Source organism: Rousettus aegyptiacus, unplaced genomic scaffold (genome assembly GCF_014176215.1).
Source record: "Rousettus aegyptiacus isolate mRouAeg1 unplaced genomic scaffold, mRouAeg1.p scaffold_m13_p_8, whole genome shotgun sequence".
In the NCBI taxonomy this organism is placed as follows: Eukaryota; Metazoa; Chordata; class Mammalia; order Chiroptera; family Pteropodidae; genus Rousettus; species Rousettus aegyptiacus.
Genome location: NW_023416311.1, coordinates 85,305,929 through 85,324,154, shown reverse-complemented (window position 1 = coordinate 85,324,154; position 18,226 = coordinate 85,305,929). Strand labels below are relative to the sequence as shown.

The 18,226-nt window shown below is 33.4% G+C and overlaps 1 protein-coding gene across 2 annotated transcripts in view; it reads left to right on the top strand.

The window, feature by feature from the left end:
- The window catches only part of PARP8 (poly(ADP-ribose) polymerase family member 8), a 149,403-nt gene that overhangs the window by 84,164 nt on the left and 47,013 nt on the right, over window positions 1–18,226 (top strand). For both annotated transcript variants that reach the window (XM_036226194.1, XM_016121324.2), the window contains exons 7-10: window positions 1,010–1,087; window positions 2,383–2,477; window positions 11,157–11,217; window positions 11,690–11,780. In XM_036226194.1, coding sequence (XP_036082087.1) covers window positions 1,010–1,087; window positions 2,383–2,477; window positions 11,157–11,217; window positions 11,690–11,780 — 325 coding nt within the window. The remainder of the gene's footprint in view (window positions 1–1,009; window positions 1,088–2,382; window positions 2,478–11,156; window positions 11,218–11,689; window positions 11,781–18,226) is intronic.

Genomic DNA, 18,226 nt, shown 5'->3' with positions numbered 1-18,226 from the left:
GGTGGTGGAGGCCTAAAATTAACTCAGATAAGGAAGCTTCCTTTAAAATCATAGACAGAATGTCTGTTTTAAATCTAAAGTACATATAAAACCTAACTGTTGTACAATTCATCCTACTTTCCTTTATCTGCACTAAAAATCACTGATGTAGAAATACTGTTGCTGAAACCAAAAACTGTTAGCATTGTATAAAACCCAAATTCCCTGTTCTGGTTTTTGTTTTTGTTTTTTTTAAATATTTTCCTTAAGAATTTGAAATTTGGTCTTGAAACTTAGGGATGATTACAGAGCATTGGATTAATAGATTCCTGTGTCTAAAGGAGGCTACCTTTCTCCTAATTATTTTAACAGTGCTGGGAATAGGAATACCACCATTAGTTACTGTAGATGAATTTCATCTTTTGTGCTTTAGACACGTAACAGATGTGGTTCAGTTAATTAGAAACTCAGACTTCAAGTTTAAGCATATTTAATTAAATATCCTTTTGCAATCTGAAATCTAAAACAATTTCAATATACTGGAAGTTCTCCTCATAATATAATTCATACTTATTTTCATAATTTGATTTTTATATTATTGGATTCAAAGTGTCTTTTCATATCATTGTACAGAGTTGGCAGTGGAAGTAACAGTCTGGGATAAATAATGCTGAGGAACTTTTTAATAAAAATTGCATCAGTATGTGCTTGTCGGATCTTTTATCAAAATAAAACCAAAGTTGTAATTGATTATACATAGTTTTTTATATATACATCAAAAACTAAATTGTACAACTCGGGATAAGCAAAATAGCATTTTTAAGAAATATGTACATAGAGTTTAATGACCCCATAAAACTGTCTTTTACTACCTTTTGTTTTTGGTTCCTATTACACCAAGAATGTTTTCACATAAAATCCACATGAAATGAACAAGTCCTCCTGTTATGGCCACTTGATACTTTCTTTTCAGAAAAAAGCCAACTGGTTTTTAAACATTGACATTGTCTTCTTACTATATCATTTTAAGGAGTCAAGACAAAATAGTACAGTGGAAGAAGATTCTGAAGGTGATAATGACTCTGAAGAATTCTATTATGGAGGACAGGTAAGCACACCAGGTTCTCCAAACATCCACGTTCAAAGTTAGTGATAGCCATCTGTGTGCCAGTGGGAATCCATGCTTGTGATCAGAGGGAGCTATGTGTTGTTCACGGTTCTGTAACTAGGAAATCTGTATAATCTGTTTCTCATATTCTACAAATTTTCAAAAATTAAGGTTACTTTTGCAATTCTTTGACCGTAATCATTTATACTGAAGTTGTCTTACTACTGTGCAATTTTGCACAACGGCATTTAATTATGCTTTTGACTTTCCACATTTCTTAAGCTTATCGTGCTCAGTCAGTATTTTGAAATGATGACAGTTCTAATAAAAGTGTGCATCGTTAATTTTAAACAAATGATTAACCTTTATAAAAATCGATGGGCCCTAATTATTGAGCATCTCCACTATTCACATTCATCGTTTTCCTTTTCCTCTTGTACTAATGTGAAATGTTTGTTGAAAAGTTGGGATGAAGAAACCTTGTAATTTATAGACATGAAAATGGCATAGCCACATGCGTATAGATATTTTTTGTTCTAGGATCATGTTAAAATTTTAAACGAAGCCATTCATTTTAGGATATGGCTATATAAGGTGTCTTGTTCTGTTTCTGTAAACTTGATCAAATATACTTTGTAACTTGGATGATATAAAGAGAAGGTAACATGTTAAACATGAGATCCTGCTTTAAAAAAGTGCTTTAAAGCCAAAGTTTATTACATAAATGAATGCAAGTCAATTTATTCATTCAGAGTCAAAAATCAATAATTTGTCACCCAAGCATATGCAAGGCAGTTGAGTTAGGGACCTAAATAAAACTAGGTTTCTTCTCTCCAACATGCCTTTCCAGCAATGGGATGCTTTTTCTAATGATTCTTTAACCAATGTAACATTTTAACGTTATGCAAAGTAATTCTTCCAGTTTTGATTTGTGTTTTCACAGCTAATTCTTACAGAGAGGAAGTAAATGCTTTTCTTCAGTCTAGCTATTCAGTCTAGAAGTTTTTTAGATTATCTGCCAGACACTTATTTCACTCCTCTTAACATTTGCATTTTCTTCGTATCAAAGCAGTCTAATTTTGCTTTTTGAACATGATAAATTATTCTAGACATATGTGAACCTAAGAACTTATGCGAATATATTGCTGAATTATCTATATTTTTAAATGAAAGTGACAAAGAAAATGTCCATGGCAGAACCTATACGGTGACCTGTCCAAGAGACAGTTTGTTTTTTTTGGTTCTTTTGATTCTCTTTACCCCTAATTCACTTCTAAACCATCCCTTTTCACCAGGTGAACTATGACGGGGAACTGCATAAGCACCCACAGCTCGAAGCTGATTTGTCAGCAGTGAGAGAGATATATGGCCCACATGCAGTTTCTCTAAGGTAAATAAATACCTTTGGTGAATAAAAAGTAACATTATTTGGTAAGTCATTGGGATTTTCTATTGGAGTTATTTAAGTGGAAATTTCTTGAGCTTAATTCTGTTTGAAAATATTTGAGAGATTCTGTTGTGTTTCTACTTATACAAAATGGCATATTTATGGGTATATGTTGTGTGTACGTGTGTGTGTGTGCAGTGATTTAAGATTACATTGACTGCATTAAAGAAATTAGTTATTTAGGAAAGGTAGTTTGATAAAATATCAGTCTTTAGTGTCATAATCAGTTCCTATAATAGTTTTGGCCAGCTGGGCCCATGCTATCATGTTATCATAAATCAAGAGCACATTCGTGTGAACAATAAAAGTAAATAATGCATAATGACTGGTAACCAAATCACATTGTGATATGTCATCTGGCCCCTCAAAAACAGAAAAGGAAAAAAAGACGTAAATTTGCACAGTATTTATTTGAATAATAATGTATTTTATCCTTCCTTTGCTTAATATATTATTTGGTGATAAATTTCCAGACCATTTTTTTATTACTTTTAATCATTCAGAAGCCTCCACCATCCTTATTTACCTTTCTTTTCTCTCCTAATTTAAGAGAAACCCTTTTCTGCTACCATACTAGTTACCTTCCACGATCTGATTATTTCAGATTCCTGTTCTTTGACTCCCTGGAATTCCAGAATCCTCTCCTAACCTGACCTCAGTTCCAGCCTTATCCACCAAAGCCAGAATTTGTTGCCATCTCCAAATGTGCTATATTCCCTCTTGACAGTAGACATTTGAACAAGCATTTCCATTATCAAACAATGCTTCACCCACAACCTCCATTGCTCTCTTTATTCAAGCCCAGTCCAAAGGTCAGCTTTTCTTTGAGCCTTCTTTGAATCGCCAATGCAGATTAGTTATTCTGCCCCCTGGGCTCCCATAACATTTGGCTCTTACCTCATTTATCATACTTCCTTTGTCTTGTAATTATTGGTTTACTTCTTCCCCACTGAACTGAATTCCATGGATCCTGGGGCAGCACTGTGTGTGTGTGTGTGTGTGTGTGTGTGTGTGCGCGCGCGCGTGCGTTGTTTTGTTTTGGTTTGGTTTTTAAACATGCTTGTATTCTGGTATTTAGCATAGCACAGGGCATATATGAAATATAATCTGGTGGATTCTTGTTTGTTTTCATTGGCAACATCTATGAAAGATGTTCTCATTACCTGGTTATTTAGATAATGTGAACATATCGTTCCAATGGACATGTCCAGATTTGGAAAGAACAAATAAGTACTTTTAGTTGGGAAGTACAACACAGCTCTAATTTATTTATAATTGCCAAAATTTCATTTTAACTGTGGAAATGGAAACTGACAGCCTCCTGCAGCCTAAATAAGCTCGGGTTGTATTCCTAAACCCTCCCTCCCACTCCTGGAGTTATATTAGGCTGCAATTGAGTGAGAGTGATTTGGATTATAATTGGAAAAGCAAATCTTTGCAATTTTCAAAGTTTTAGCAAATGAGCTGTGATCATTGTATTGTTGACCTCTGCTATGGCTCCAGGGTAGGAAATAAAGATATTCAATAAGTGGATAAATGAAGAAGGCATTAGTAACAATCAATAAATAGTCTAAAACAATGACTTATTTTTTAACTTTAGTTGAACTTTGCTTGAAAACTTGAAACTTTAATTACAGAAATTTAACCTCCTCCACTGGGGAAAAAAAAGGCTATGAGATATAATTAATCATACAATACAACATAGAATTCAACTTCTTTTCATTTGAAACACGTATTTTTGTTTAGAAGATTATATTAACACATGTCGATTGCTCTTATAGTTTTAAGACTTTATTTAAACACATACTTTCATGTTGTCTAGGCAATTATACTGTAACATATATATGAATTTTTTTGATTTCTTCAGCAAGCATTTATTAAACACTTGTGATCATTTATATTAGTATTTTCTATATTAGTGAAATTATTGATAATTTATCAACTGTTGAAATTATATAAATATCTGGAACTTTATTTAAAAGAAATATCTAAAGCCATAAGTGGTTTTGATTTTTTTCTCCTTGCTTATTTCACTTATAAGTTTTGATCCAATTTAAATCTTAATGAATGCAAGCCATGTTCTTGCCTGCTCTAGATTTTCTCTAGCTACAGAGGATGTTTCTAGAATAAATAACCTCCCAGAGGTCTAATGATAGAAAGGTGAATCTCAGCAGGACTAATTTGATTTACATAAAATAAGTAAGAACGACTTTCCTGTCTAGTCTCCAGTACTGAGGACTGGACACATGGGAAAAGGAGTAGTTAGGCATAAGGTCTTAGAATCATCTGCCTTGCAAAGTTCTAAGTCTGTTGAAAACAGACTGTTCTAATTAGCTGTTCTTTTACTTAATTGAGGTTTATAAGAACTTAATGGAGTTTGAAGAACAAAAGTACCTCAATATGCATAATAGTCTATTCTGTGTCATTTTTTTAATGTGATATCTAATGAGAAAGGCAGCTAACCACATCTGAGTTCTCTGTAAGAGATGGAAATAACTGAGATTGTCTCAATTGAGACAAAGTCTTCTTAAAAGGTTGAAGAAGAATATATAAAAAGAGACTGATGATAAATTTATTAAAGTAGATCATTTCAGCTCTACCTAGCCATATCATCCCAAAGCAGAATACTGGTTGTATCGAACCATACTTGTAAACACTGATGACAATTTTGATTCATAAGCTCTTGTACAGGAAGTAGGTTAGGTCTCTTGGGGAACATTATTAACCCTATGTTTTATATTATAAATTTACTACTATAGTCACGTGTTTATAAAAAAAATTGATCAGCGCCATCTGAAAATGTGAGATTAACATCTCTAGAAGAGTAAGGAATTACAAGTCAGAGAATTCTCATCTGGTTGGGAACTATATGATGATTCTGATAATTTGCTTGTAATGTTTCAAACTTCCACCCCATATAAAGTGTTCTTTACTATATGATCATATCATTTTCCATTTTAAAATTGAAGCCATATGAGTAATAGTCTATCCTTTTAATTGTGACTGGTACATAATAGAGATTGGAAGAGTTCAAGATTATGCCTGTTTTACTAATAGACTATCACTTTTTGTGGGTGGGTGATTATATTAGGGCCTTTTGGAGTTGACGTTTGGGAGGGCATAGTGAGGAGTTTTTAAGGTTTGAGAAGCCTATACTACTGTATTCGGACCCACCTCCCTACCATATAGCTCTAAAAAAAGGAAAAAAGGAGAGAGAGAAAGGAAAGGAAAGGAAAGACAAATGTTTGCCACATAAATCGGGATGGACTACTTGAATTTCTCTGGATTTCTAGGTTTTCATTTGTAGTGACCAGTAAAACTGCTTACAAATCTTCTAGTTCTCCTCTTCTGGCACATGGTAGGATTGTGTTTCCCTTACTGCTTTTCATGTTAGACGGGGACACAAAACTAGTTCTGGTCAGTGAAATGTGAGCGTGAGTGCTAATGTGTGAATTCCCGTATTGTCTGGACTCCGTCATTCAGGGCCCCTTAGTGAAGGCAATGAGAAACATTTAGCCCTCTCCCCTGAGTCCATAGTAATCATGTAGTGGGACTGAGATATAGATCTTGTTTTATTGTTAAACACTGAGATTTTGAGGATGTTTATTACTCCAATAAAGCTTAACCTACACTGAAATAAATCATTTATCAAAAGATCGTGGTTTGGACGTTGTAATGTCCTTTCTAGCATATTGTTTCTCTCACTTCTGCCTCCAGAACCTAGGGGGAAAAGCAGTCTGACTCTGAAAACCAGCGGAAAGTGGTGACAGGTGGCACACCAAAATAAATAAATAAAAATAAATAAAAAATTAAAAAAGAAAGATTATTTTCCAAAAACACTGGTACATAATCTTGACATAAGCTTCAGCATGACAGATCCCAGATAGTCGCTTAAACTCCAACACCTATATTTTCCTCAAACAAAACCAAGGATTTTTAAGCTAAGGGCAGAGTTGTAGCAACTGTTTATACTGTACCTCTTATACACTATTATTTTATCTGGGTTTTCTTTCTTGGATCTCAGCCCTGTTTTCCTTTGCAGAAGTATATATCTGTCCTGGATACAGTCTTGCCCATGCCTTAATCTGCCAAGGTTTCTGACTACTGAGTTTGCATATTTCTTGGCCCATTCACAAATATCTCTCCCACACTGAGCAAAAAAACACATTGAGAAGGCATGCAGAGATAGACATGCAAGCTGTTGAGTTTCAGATGTCATAGGAAGGCATGTTTCTTCACAAAATAAATCTCTTCTCAAAATATAGCTGACCAATTGTTGAAGGCAGAAATAACTAAATAGCAATAGAGGTTTATTTCCCGAGAACATTAAGTAGAATTTCATGTATGTGTGTGTATATGTATAATTTCCTTGACAGTTAAGAAGGGAAGGCTAAATATATAAAATATATTTTTATAACCACACAATCACTGCTAATTTTGATCAGATAGTATTATAAAATATCACAGTACTATCATGAATAGGCTATAGTTTCACATAGAAAAGAGGACCATCATAGATGGTCTAATATTAAATATATTGTGAGTATGTATGTAATGTCTCATTAACGAGGATGTTGTCTTGGTTAATCCATTAAAAAACAGGAGACTCGATTGCCAAGAATTCTAATACAAAGTGCTCTCAATAATACATGTTCATAGGAAAATATATTTCATTTATATGTTCTTAAATAAACAGTTGTATGTAAATATCCAAAAAAAAAAAAAAAGAAAGAAAGAAAAGAAACGGCCAGATTTCAAGATATGGTAAAAGTAGCTGAGATGTCTGGAAAGAAATTTATGGAGAATGTGCTTTCGAACCCTATCTTTCAGAAAGAAAGAACTGCATTAGATTATTTCTGTGTTGTTTTCCTTATCCTAAAACAGTGTTCAAGTTCAATGTGATGTGATCTCTTCACAGTGCATAATACAGGCAGTGCAGGAAATTATTTTGAATTATTATACACCCAATACAGCATTCAGTACACAATCAGATATCTAACTTCACAATTCAAGTTGCATTCATATTTGAAGCATTTGCCTTGATTCTGCATTTGCTATTCATGAGATTGGGGCTACTGAAAGTATTCAGATATAGAAGCAATCCTGACGACTGGGTCACTGCATCTGGACAGACTGTAATCACACTTTCTGTAATTTTGCAGTGGCAAACATGAAATTACTGGCATTATATAAAAAGGGCATCAAAACGGAAATTGGTTTGCATATGCACAGCATTGTGAATTCTTTGAAGTGTGGCATAAAAACAAAAAGTGTAGCTATTTACAGATCTACACCTGCAAATCCAATTAATTGCAAATCTTTAATGCCTCTGCCTCCTTAAAATTCTGTATTTGTGCACAACTTGGTAAAATTCAATTAATGTGGTCTGGAAATTTTGCTATTTACGAAGAAAACAATTGTGGGTAAGGTTTTTACTGATTTTTGTTATCTCCGATTTCTTTCTCTCTGCTTCTAAACATACCAAGTCTTGCCATTATAAATAAACCCAAATAAAGGTTATCTTGCCCTATAAAACTGGCAAAGATGGGTAAAAAAAAATGGTTAATAATGGTGAGGCGATGGGAAATGGTGACCGTGGAAAATGGCTGGTATGATGACGTACTGTTTTGAACTTTTAAAATAGTAATTAGACAACATACATAGCTCAAGATTACAAAATGGAGTTATACCATTTATTTCACTCAGTAATTCTAGAAATTATTCTGTGAGAAGACAGATGCATGTAACTTTTTATCCAGAGGGCTATTTATCAATATTTATAGTGTAAAAAAAGAATCGAAAGCTACCTAATGTTGGGTTATGCAATTTTATTTATATAAATACAGCCATTTAAATCAAATGGTTCTGAAGAATATTTCACAATATAGAAAAATCTCATATGGAAGGAGCGAAAGAACAGGACAAAAATCCCTAACATACCATATTATCCTTAATATATTGCATATATTATATGAAATATTAATATACAAAAGAGACTGGACTGAGCTATAAGCGAAATAATTATCTCTGAGTAGTGAGTGGTATTACAAGTTACTTTTTGTTCATTTTTCACTTTCTCATTTTCTAATAGAAAAAGTACATATGTTTCTAGAAAATGCATAACATTTTAAAAATAAATTTTAACCACAATCTATAGTTAATATATAAGTACTCTTTTTACTTCTTTTAGTTTTCCTGTTTCTATTTTATTTTTAAAAGGTATCCATACTTTTTTGATAATCTCTTTGCTCTGTAAGTAGTGTATTTGGAACATTTCTCTGAGGACATTAAATATTTTTATATCAACTTTTTTATTAAGGGGTAATTTTTTAAAATCATAGCAGTGTGCTACAGTTTAAATATTTCCTTATTTAACATTCATTTATTTTCCAATTTCTGCTGTTAACATACATCTTTTCAGGTAAAAGTTTGCACATATTTGTTATAATTTTCTTGGGAATGGTTGTAGTCAAGGTCTCTTCACCCCACTGAAATGTCTTTTCAACGTCATTAGTAATCTGTATTCATCATCACATTTAAAAGTGCTTTTCTTTTAACATGCCTAGCTATAGATATTTGATTTCTTGTATTTATGAATAATTTGCTAGTATTCAGGGTCAGCAAATTATGAATACTGGGCCATGCATGGGGCCTGTTTTTGAAAAGCCCCATGGGCTGCAAGTGGTATTTGCTTTTCAAAAGGGTTTCGTGGAGGCGGGAGAGTAGATGGGATAAAAAGGGTCAAATATGTGGCGACAGAAGGAAATCTAACTATGGACCATGAACACACAATGCAATGTATATAGGCCATATTGTTAAAACATACGCCTGAAACTTACTGGATTTCATTAACCACTTACACCATAATAAAAAATAAGATAAAATAAAAATAAAAGAGTTTTGAATAAAAAACAAAGAAGAATATGGGACAGATGCTCTATATGGCCTAAAAAGCCTAAAATATTAACTATCTTGACCTTTACAGGAATATTTACTGAATCCTGAACTAGCATGAAAGAAATGATTCGTGTGCTTTTTCTGTGTCCTAGTTTCTATATAATTTAATAACTAAATTGGCTTATTTTTATATCTAAAATTGCATAAGATTGTAAAGGTTCTTATTTATGGATAACATGTTTTAATGTATACGCAATTTTAAAAGTTAGTTCCTATATGAATAATTTTTATCTCTTCTTTTAACCTTTAAAAATATTACATGAAAGAATAAAAAGTACAATTTTGTACATAATGAAAATGTGTTGATATACTTTAAGGGGGGAAGGGAGAAAGCATAGAGGCTAAGTTATTATATTCTATTATGTTGCATTTTTTAGTCATTGATATCAAAAAGCAAAAAGACTCTCTAGACTCCTTTATCTATCAAAGTATATAAAACCATTTAATCACTAAAAATGTCTTTTCTGAACCCTATAAAAGTGCCACAATTTTGTACTGTATTAACATTACTCGAATATACATATAATACACAGTAATTTTCATTGAGTACTTCCTATGTATCAGATACTGTACAATTTTTAAGTTGCACATGAATTCAATGTCTGACTTCACTCACTTCTGACCTGCCCTTTGACAACTTGTTTCACTTCCCTAAAGTTTTCTCATTTGCAAATGAGGATAGTAATAATATTCTTGTTGTTACACTATGATCAGGACCTAATGAGATCATGCGTTAATGTTTGACCTGATTTCTAACACAAAGTGAAAGTATATTGAATATTGAACTGATAAAACACTTGCATAAATAAGTAGGACATACATATACAAATCCCGGCTCCGCTACAGAGTGATATGATGAGTGACTTATTTTATTACTTTGAGCCACGGTTAATGCATATATAAATTGGAGTGGTAGTAGTTCTTTTAGTGCATTCTGATCACATGTATGTAAAATCCTGAGAACAATTTCTGGCACATAAATACTCAATAAATAGTGGCAGTTAACTTTTATCATTTCCCTTATCTCTATAGTTTTCTTTCTCACTAAGAGAGCATTTATAACTTCATAATTTTATTACAATATCAAAAATAGAGATTCATGTTTGGCACTACCTGGACTGGGGAAAAGTTTGTCTTTGTAGTGTCTTCATGTGGAACATAACCGTTGTTACTTGTTTTAATTTTTGATATGTCGGACTTTTAGAGCTGCCTATGAAAAGACAGTGGCATTTAAGTGGCAGAGTACCTGAAGCAGTTTTAGAACCATCGATGTCTAACACAGAATGAAAATTCATGAATGCATTATTGAGGCAATAAATTACACCCACTGCCCCTAAAAGCAGCTCTTCATCCTCAGTGAGCACAATGAAAATGGAGCTGTCACCTGTGAAGACTGTTTAATTTGCCACAGAGAACTGGGGATGGTTGAAACTATGAACCAGACAACTCTTGAATTTATGCATTCATATGCATGTATGTAACGATGGAAAGATGTCTGTGTGGTATAAATAGATCACAGAAGACAACAGCCCAACTAGATCAAGTTAATTCATGTTCACAGTCATTTCTGAGCTGTCTGTGGAAATCAGGGATGAAAATTAGTGGTTACATTTTTAATTTAAAATAACCTAGGAAAATGAAAAAAATGTTAATCTTTGCTTTCAGGGAATATGGAGCCATCGATGATGTAGATATTGATCTGCATATTGATGTTAGCTTTCTTGATGTAAGTATCAACTTATGCAATACGATCAATATATTTAAAAAACATTTATTTTTATTCTCGAAAGAAATTTAAGTTTGTTTCTCTTGTAATACTATTAGTAACATATTGACTTTTTCAGAGTGATTTATGAAGAAATGCTATGATTGGTTGAAAAATCAGAGATTTTATATTTATAAAATACATATATTTGTGTTAGTTTCCATAATACATATGCTGAAATTTATGGGCTCTTAGTATATTACTTCATTATTTCTTAAGTTTTCATTTTAATTTTCTATGTAGAAGGCAAAAATTAAGAATACTTTGGCTTTCTTTTCAGAAACCAGTAGGTTTTGAGATGATTTGTAGGCCTTAATGATTTATACATTTCTTCAAAATAAGTTAAAAATATATATATATTTTTTTAATTTTGGAAAAGTACATCAAGAACTCTAAAAGATGACTAATTTATCTTTAAAATATATTTGCACAGGAGGAGATTGCTGTGGCTTGGGAAGTGATACGAACAGAACCTATAATTGTCCGACTACACTGTTCACTCACACAGTATTTAAATGGACCAGGTTAGTTTTATTCTCTATTATTTTGAATATTAAGTAATTGTGCATTGTACATTAAGCAAAATAACTGTTCACTTGGTAATTCTGAGCATAATTACAGCTATCTTGATAATAAATATACTTTTAAATATACTTGTATCCTAATTAAGATGGTTTATTGCCAGTATAACTTCTGGAAACAAACATTTAACATTTAGTTGTATGGATTTCAAAAGTTGACAAGTTGCTTTGAAACAGACACAGTAAAGTCTAAAAGAGAATTTTTGCATGTAGTAGAAGCTCAGTAAGTATATTTTAAGTTGCCCTTAGATTTAATTACGTCTCTGATTCTGAGATTTAATTTTAATGTTTATTTCTTTCACCTTTGACTACTGATGAATTTATCCTAAGCATAACATTCCTGTTTTCCAGTACCTTAAGGGATGATTTTTCTATGTCTCAACTGATAGCTGTTTACAACAAAAGATCCTATTATAAATCTTTCTAAGACTTACTGGATTAAATCTGTTTTCCCTGCCTACTAATGTGCACATGCGTGCATGCACAAAGGTGCACGCACGAACACACGCGCGCACACACACACACATACACACACCTGTATCTGCTCATATTATTCCGTATACTGCATAACAAACCACTCCATAATGTAGTGGCTTAAAATAACTTACCTCTTCCCATTCTTTGTACTCAACTGGACAACTCTCGTTTGGAGTCTCCCATGCTTTTGCGGTTTGGTAGATTGTTGATGAGGCTTATGTCATTAAAGGCTCCACTAGGTTGGATGCTCATGATGCTAGACTTTCAGATAGCTAGCATTGATGCAGGCGCCACCTTGGAGCTTGGCTGGGGCTCTTGACTAGAAAGTCTACCTTACACAGACTTCTTCATGTGGTTTGGGCATTTCATAGCAGGGTCTAAAAGCAAGTTTTCCAAAGGATCTGTGAATCTTCCACGGTATTTTGTTGATCATAGTAGTTGAAGAACCCACCCAGAACCCAAGAACAGGGACGTAGGTGGTACCTCTTGAGGTTGTGGCCATCTTTAATCTGCCATGCATACTTTACTGTGGTCTCTACACATTTTCTTTAGTATCGAGAAACTTACATCTACAGTTAGTTTCCACCTAAGAAAAATAGCTGTTCTTTCAAGTATATGAAACATGAGAAAATCTCTCATTTTGAAAATGTTTATTGTCACCTCTTTTCCATCTTTGTTTAATGTATTCTACTTAAATAATCAATTCTTAATACAAATAAGATAGTAGTGACTGATGTGATTTAGTGCTGGACAAAGACAAATAATTATTTTAAATATATAGAAATGTAATAAAGAAGAAAAATAGCTATAATCCTGTACTGAGAAGACTAAAAAGTTTGGTGTCTCAGTTTTCTATACGTACACGGTCTATTTTGATAAAGTTGGCATTGAATTGATAAATAGTTATGTACTTTAATGTTAGCTCATGAGACTGTGCTCATCATTAAATTTTTAAAAATAGAACGATTTGTAATATCTGTGTAGTATTCCAGCCTATAGGTCTTATGATCTTGCTGTTTCACCACATATTCTGCTGTATAATTTTTTTTCTTTCTTTAATGATTTGAAATGTGCCCATTTAATTTTATTCTTGTAGTGATTAAAAGAAAAAGGCTTCAGGTCAGAACTTTTTACTTTATTGGGGTTAGGAACAAAATTGGGTCAGTTCATTCTACTCCCCCTAACTCCATCTGTGTGAGATGAGAATGTGGCATGCTTTTATGTAATCTTACCACTGTTACTCATTTTTCAATATAATCTTCAACTTTAGGTAGGTTTTTTTTCCCACAAATCTCTTTAAAGATTTATTATAATTGCATGGTTTGATGAATATAGTAAGAATTATATTTTAATTTGTATTTAGGTGATTTTATTATTCAGTATCACTTATTTAGTATCACAACTCATCCATAATTTAATTCTTTTTTTACTTCTATTTATTTACATATTTAATAGTTTGTAAACTAAAGAAACATGAGGGTCATGCTTTTTCGTTTTATACTTGAGAATTACCCCTTTGTTTTTTAAACAAGACAAACTTGACCAAGTATATAAATTTAGGGAGTAATAATAGCTCCCCCCAAAAAGGCAAAAATTCCTTAGTGAAAACTTATGCTAGTTTATGTTGAAGTGTTTAAATTTTTTTTTTTTTTTGTTAAGAAATCTACTTTGTGTTTGCTAAGTGTACGCGTTGGGCTATTTTTTCTCTTTCTCTGTGATAATCATTTATATATTTATTTTTGATTGGTGTTAACTCCCCCAAAACAACTTTTATGTAATTATTTTAATGTTCCTTTATCTGCTCACTCCGATAAATGTAGATTAGATCTAATACCTCTGTCCTTCATGTCGTTTATCATTTCTCTTAGTCTTTCATCCTTCACTTCTGAGTATTTTATAATGTTTTCCCTTTTGTCTTCTCCATTAAGTGAATTTTTTTCCTGATTCAGTCTTTCACATCTCCTATAGTTGGAGTTTAGTTTTCTCAGTATTGAAGCAGGAGTTGAAATGCACTCCTTTCAGAAATTAGTGTCATTTGCATATGATTTCTTATGTTAAGAATATGGAACATAGAGAATTCCACATTTAATCTACTCTCGATACATTAGTTCTAAGATCTGACCTCTGGAGTAGGGTGGGCTGTGAACTCTCTTGGTGCCACACTTGACACCCTTGGACCCCTTATAGCAGCACTGTGCTCCTATCCCCAGCTTCTAAATGCTTTGTTGCCAACAGCTCACACTGGGACCCTAGAGCTTAGACATCAGACACATTAGAGCTTCCTTTTTCCTGGAGAGAGCAGGTAAGTACTTGGGAGTTCTCCGTTGTGTGACTGGTGTGGGAGTACTGTGGCTCAGCTACATTGCCTCAAGTCTGGACAGACTTGCTCCATGGTTACCCACAGAATCAGTCTGAAGCTTAAACCTGACTCAAAGTGGTACCCTTACTTTTCCTCTTTTTCTGTCTTCCTCCTCACTTCACATCTCCTATTGGTTTCTTCTGGAAGCAGTTCCATAGTACATTATTTGCCCCCGAATCTTCGCTCAGGGTCTGTTTCTAGGAGAACCCGACCTTAGAATGTGGATCTGGGGGCAAGAGAGAAGTCAGCATATGCTTCAGGAGGAAGCCCTGACAGGCCAACCAGCCCTTTATGAAACTGCCCTGTGGCAAACTCTGCTTGGTGGCTCATCTGCCCCTTTATTTTAAGATGTGTTAATAGTGGTCAGCCTTTAGCTTTGAAATTTTTCATAGAATGGAGAATTTTGAGTCAGCCCTTGAGGGCCCCTTAGGATTGCTCTATTTGTAGCAAAGTTCTCTAGAAGTATCTCACACAGGGATGGCATTCTTTCAAGTTTCTGGTCCTTTTGGTGGTTTTCTTCCATTTTCATTATGCACTGGTTGCAGATGAGGTTTGTTCCACACTGTTTACTCACACTGCCATCTTACTAGCAAATTTCCCAAAGGATATTTTTTCTTAGAGAAAATTGGAGGGAAATATATGATTTCAAATGAGCAGTAATATAAAATATATGACAAGAACTAGAGACAGTGACGCTAAAAAGTAACATAACTTATTATCCCAGAAAAAAACATTAGGTTTTATCCCAGTTTATGATTTTAATTATTGGAAACAAAAACGACCAGAAAAATTTTCTTGACTGTTTTACAATATGTCTTTGAAGTTATCAGCATTTATAGTAAAATTAACTTGCAAAAAGTGGATGACTAAACCAAGGTTTAGACTGACCTAGTTAACAGTTCTCTTTGAAAAACATTTATTCTTAGGTTTTTGGAAATGTATGAATAATACATTTGAACTATAATATTTGGCTAGCACTAAGCTGGCAATAATATATCTGTGTGTGAAAAGGAATGATAAGAATTGAAGAAATTCACATCCTTACTCACTTTGAAATTAAAGATAAGGGTTATTTTATTGTACACGGGGAAATATTACTTTAGATAAAAGGACACAATTGTTATAATTCTTAAGATATTATATATTTTTAAGAATTGCTGGTATATAAGTCTAGTTTCTGATTTCAGCGAGGGCTGCTTTTAGTTTAAAGTGATCAACTGACATTCTTAAAATGTTTTCCTGTGCAAATCATCGTACTATTGGTATCTCTACGTTTACATGATCAGAGTATTAGAATAATTTCTGCATATCTTAAGCAGCCCTCATTGCCTTCCCAACCTAAATTATATGAGACAAGGAAAAATTGAATAACTTTCACCTTTTTTAAAACATAAAAATATTTTACTTGTGTATTCTGTTAAGTTCTTCCTCATTCTCTTGCCCCCAGAAAGAAACTCTGTGTGGAATCTGATTGTTTGAGGTAAACTTCGAAATAAATTTAGAAAGAATAGACATTCCTATAATATTTACTTTTCCTTAGAAAGGAATATTTGTTTGTAGTTTCCAGTTTTATATGTCAGTACACTTCTGTTTTCTTGTTTTTTTGTTTTTTGTAGTAGGTCACTAATTTTAGCCAAGTTTATTCCTAAATACTTGTTTACTATTTGTTTGTTTAATGGGACTTTTATATAACAATAGATATTCTGATTACTGGTTATCTATTACTTTTTAAAACAGTTTAAAAATTAATCTAAAACATTTTTAAATTTAAAGAAAAATTGCATAGGTAGTACTGGGTTCCCATACGTTCTATATCCAGTTTCATTCATTTTTAACATCTTATATGAATACATTAAATCCAATTAATTGTAATAATCAAGTTCATCAATTTTAATAGCAACATGAGTTTTTCACTTGAATTTTCTAATATTTTTGGAAGTAACATATTATGAAGGTTTTTCAGTATATTCCAAAATTTGGGAGCATTCAGATTTTATACTCCTGATTAAATCAATGTTTGTAATATTTTCTAGTCACAATATCAATAAGTTATGGTCTTCATATTATTAATTTGTAGGAATAGTTCATATATTCTGGATAAATATCTGTGTCTATTACTATCTCTTCCCTCTCTCCCTATATATATCTTACGCAATTTCCTCCAGTGAAGATTTCAGTTCTTTTAATGTATTTTGGATTTTTGGATTTTTCTACCTTTTTTTTTAAACCAGGTCCCTTTTGTTTCTCTGCTTCCATCTTTCCAGTCACTTTTCCATCTGCTTGTGAAGATTGTGTCTTCTTAAATCTTCTTAGAGAGCACAATGTGTTCTGGTTTAATCATCTTTTTTTTTTTTTTTTAATAATTCCCCCGAGTTTTTAAGATATTAAGATTTTTTTGTTCACTTTCGAATATCTGTAGCCCTGCATTTGGGACAGGTGGGATTGATGCGCATGGTATTCCTCACTCTCTGTGTAAGGTTTAGAATGTTTTTAGGAAAGGAACCAATTGGCGATACTAACACCAATTTTCTTTGATCAGCAGGGTGTTTGTATCAAGGAATAATGGCCCACACAGGGAGTGAGGCAATTGTGGTTACCAGTTTGGTTTACAGTGTGGAGCTTGTGTGGTCTGAGAATGTCTATTAAGACGATCTTTACTCTAATTATCTGTTACCCCGACCGTTAGTGTGAATGGCTGTATCTGTGCTCCTGTGTAATGTCAGGCTTCTATTTGCATGTTAGCTTGCATCCCCTTTCTCCTAATTAAGACCTCGTTCCAGCAATTCTCTCTCTCCTTGTACTGATTATGTCTCTTTCTCTTCTAGAAGACTGCCATCAGCCAAGAAATATTTCTCTCATCTTTAAAATAAACCCCTCTTGACCTCAAAACACTCTTAGGTTAGCACCTCAATGCTCCGCTTCCCGTGATTGTTAAATTTCTTGACTAGAGTTGTCTCGGCTTTATTTTCTTTCCTTTTTTCTCCCCTTGAGTAGGCCCCAGCCAGGTTCTGGACCCATAACTTCACACACACACACTGCTCTTGGCATTGTCACCAGTGAGTTAAAAATCCCTTAATGACCACATAGTCAGTTTTGAGTCCTCTCATCTTAACTGATTTAGCAGCATTTGATAAGTTGTTTACCCTACTCCTTGAGAATGTGTGTCCTTTTGTGAATGTGTGTCCAGATCAGCAGCATTCTGGAATCCCCATCCTCCTAGCCTCTTCTCTTCAGCCTTCTTCACTGAGTCTATGGGTGCTGCAGGGCTCAGGCTTAAATCCTTAGACTTCTCTCCTCTAGTTATACTCAATGGTTCCTCATCCAGCCTTGTCATGCCTTTAAATACGTCTATTCTGGCTATTCCAAATATATATATATCTTTAGTACATTCCTCCTATCTGAATGCCTAAAAGCCGAATTTCTCTAGTCATTTGTCCGCTTAATTTTTCCACTTGGGCGCCAAATAAGGGTCTCAAATTTAAGATCTTCAATGTCAAGTTGCTGATCTTCTCCACTCTCCGAACCTGCTTCTCCTGCAGTCTCAGATACTAGC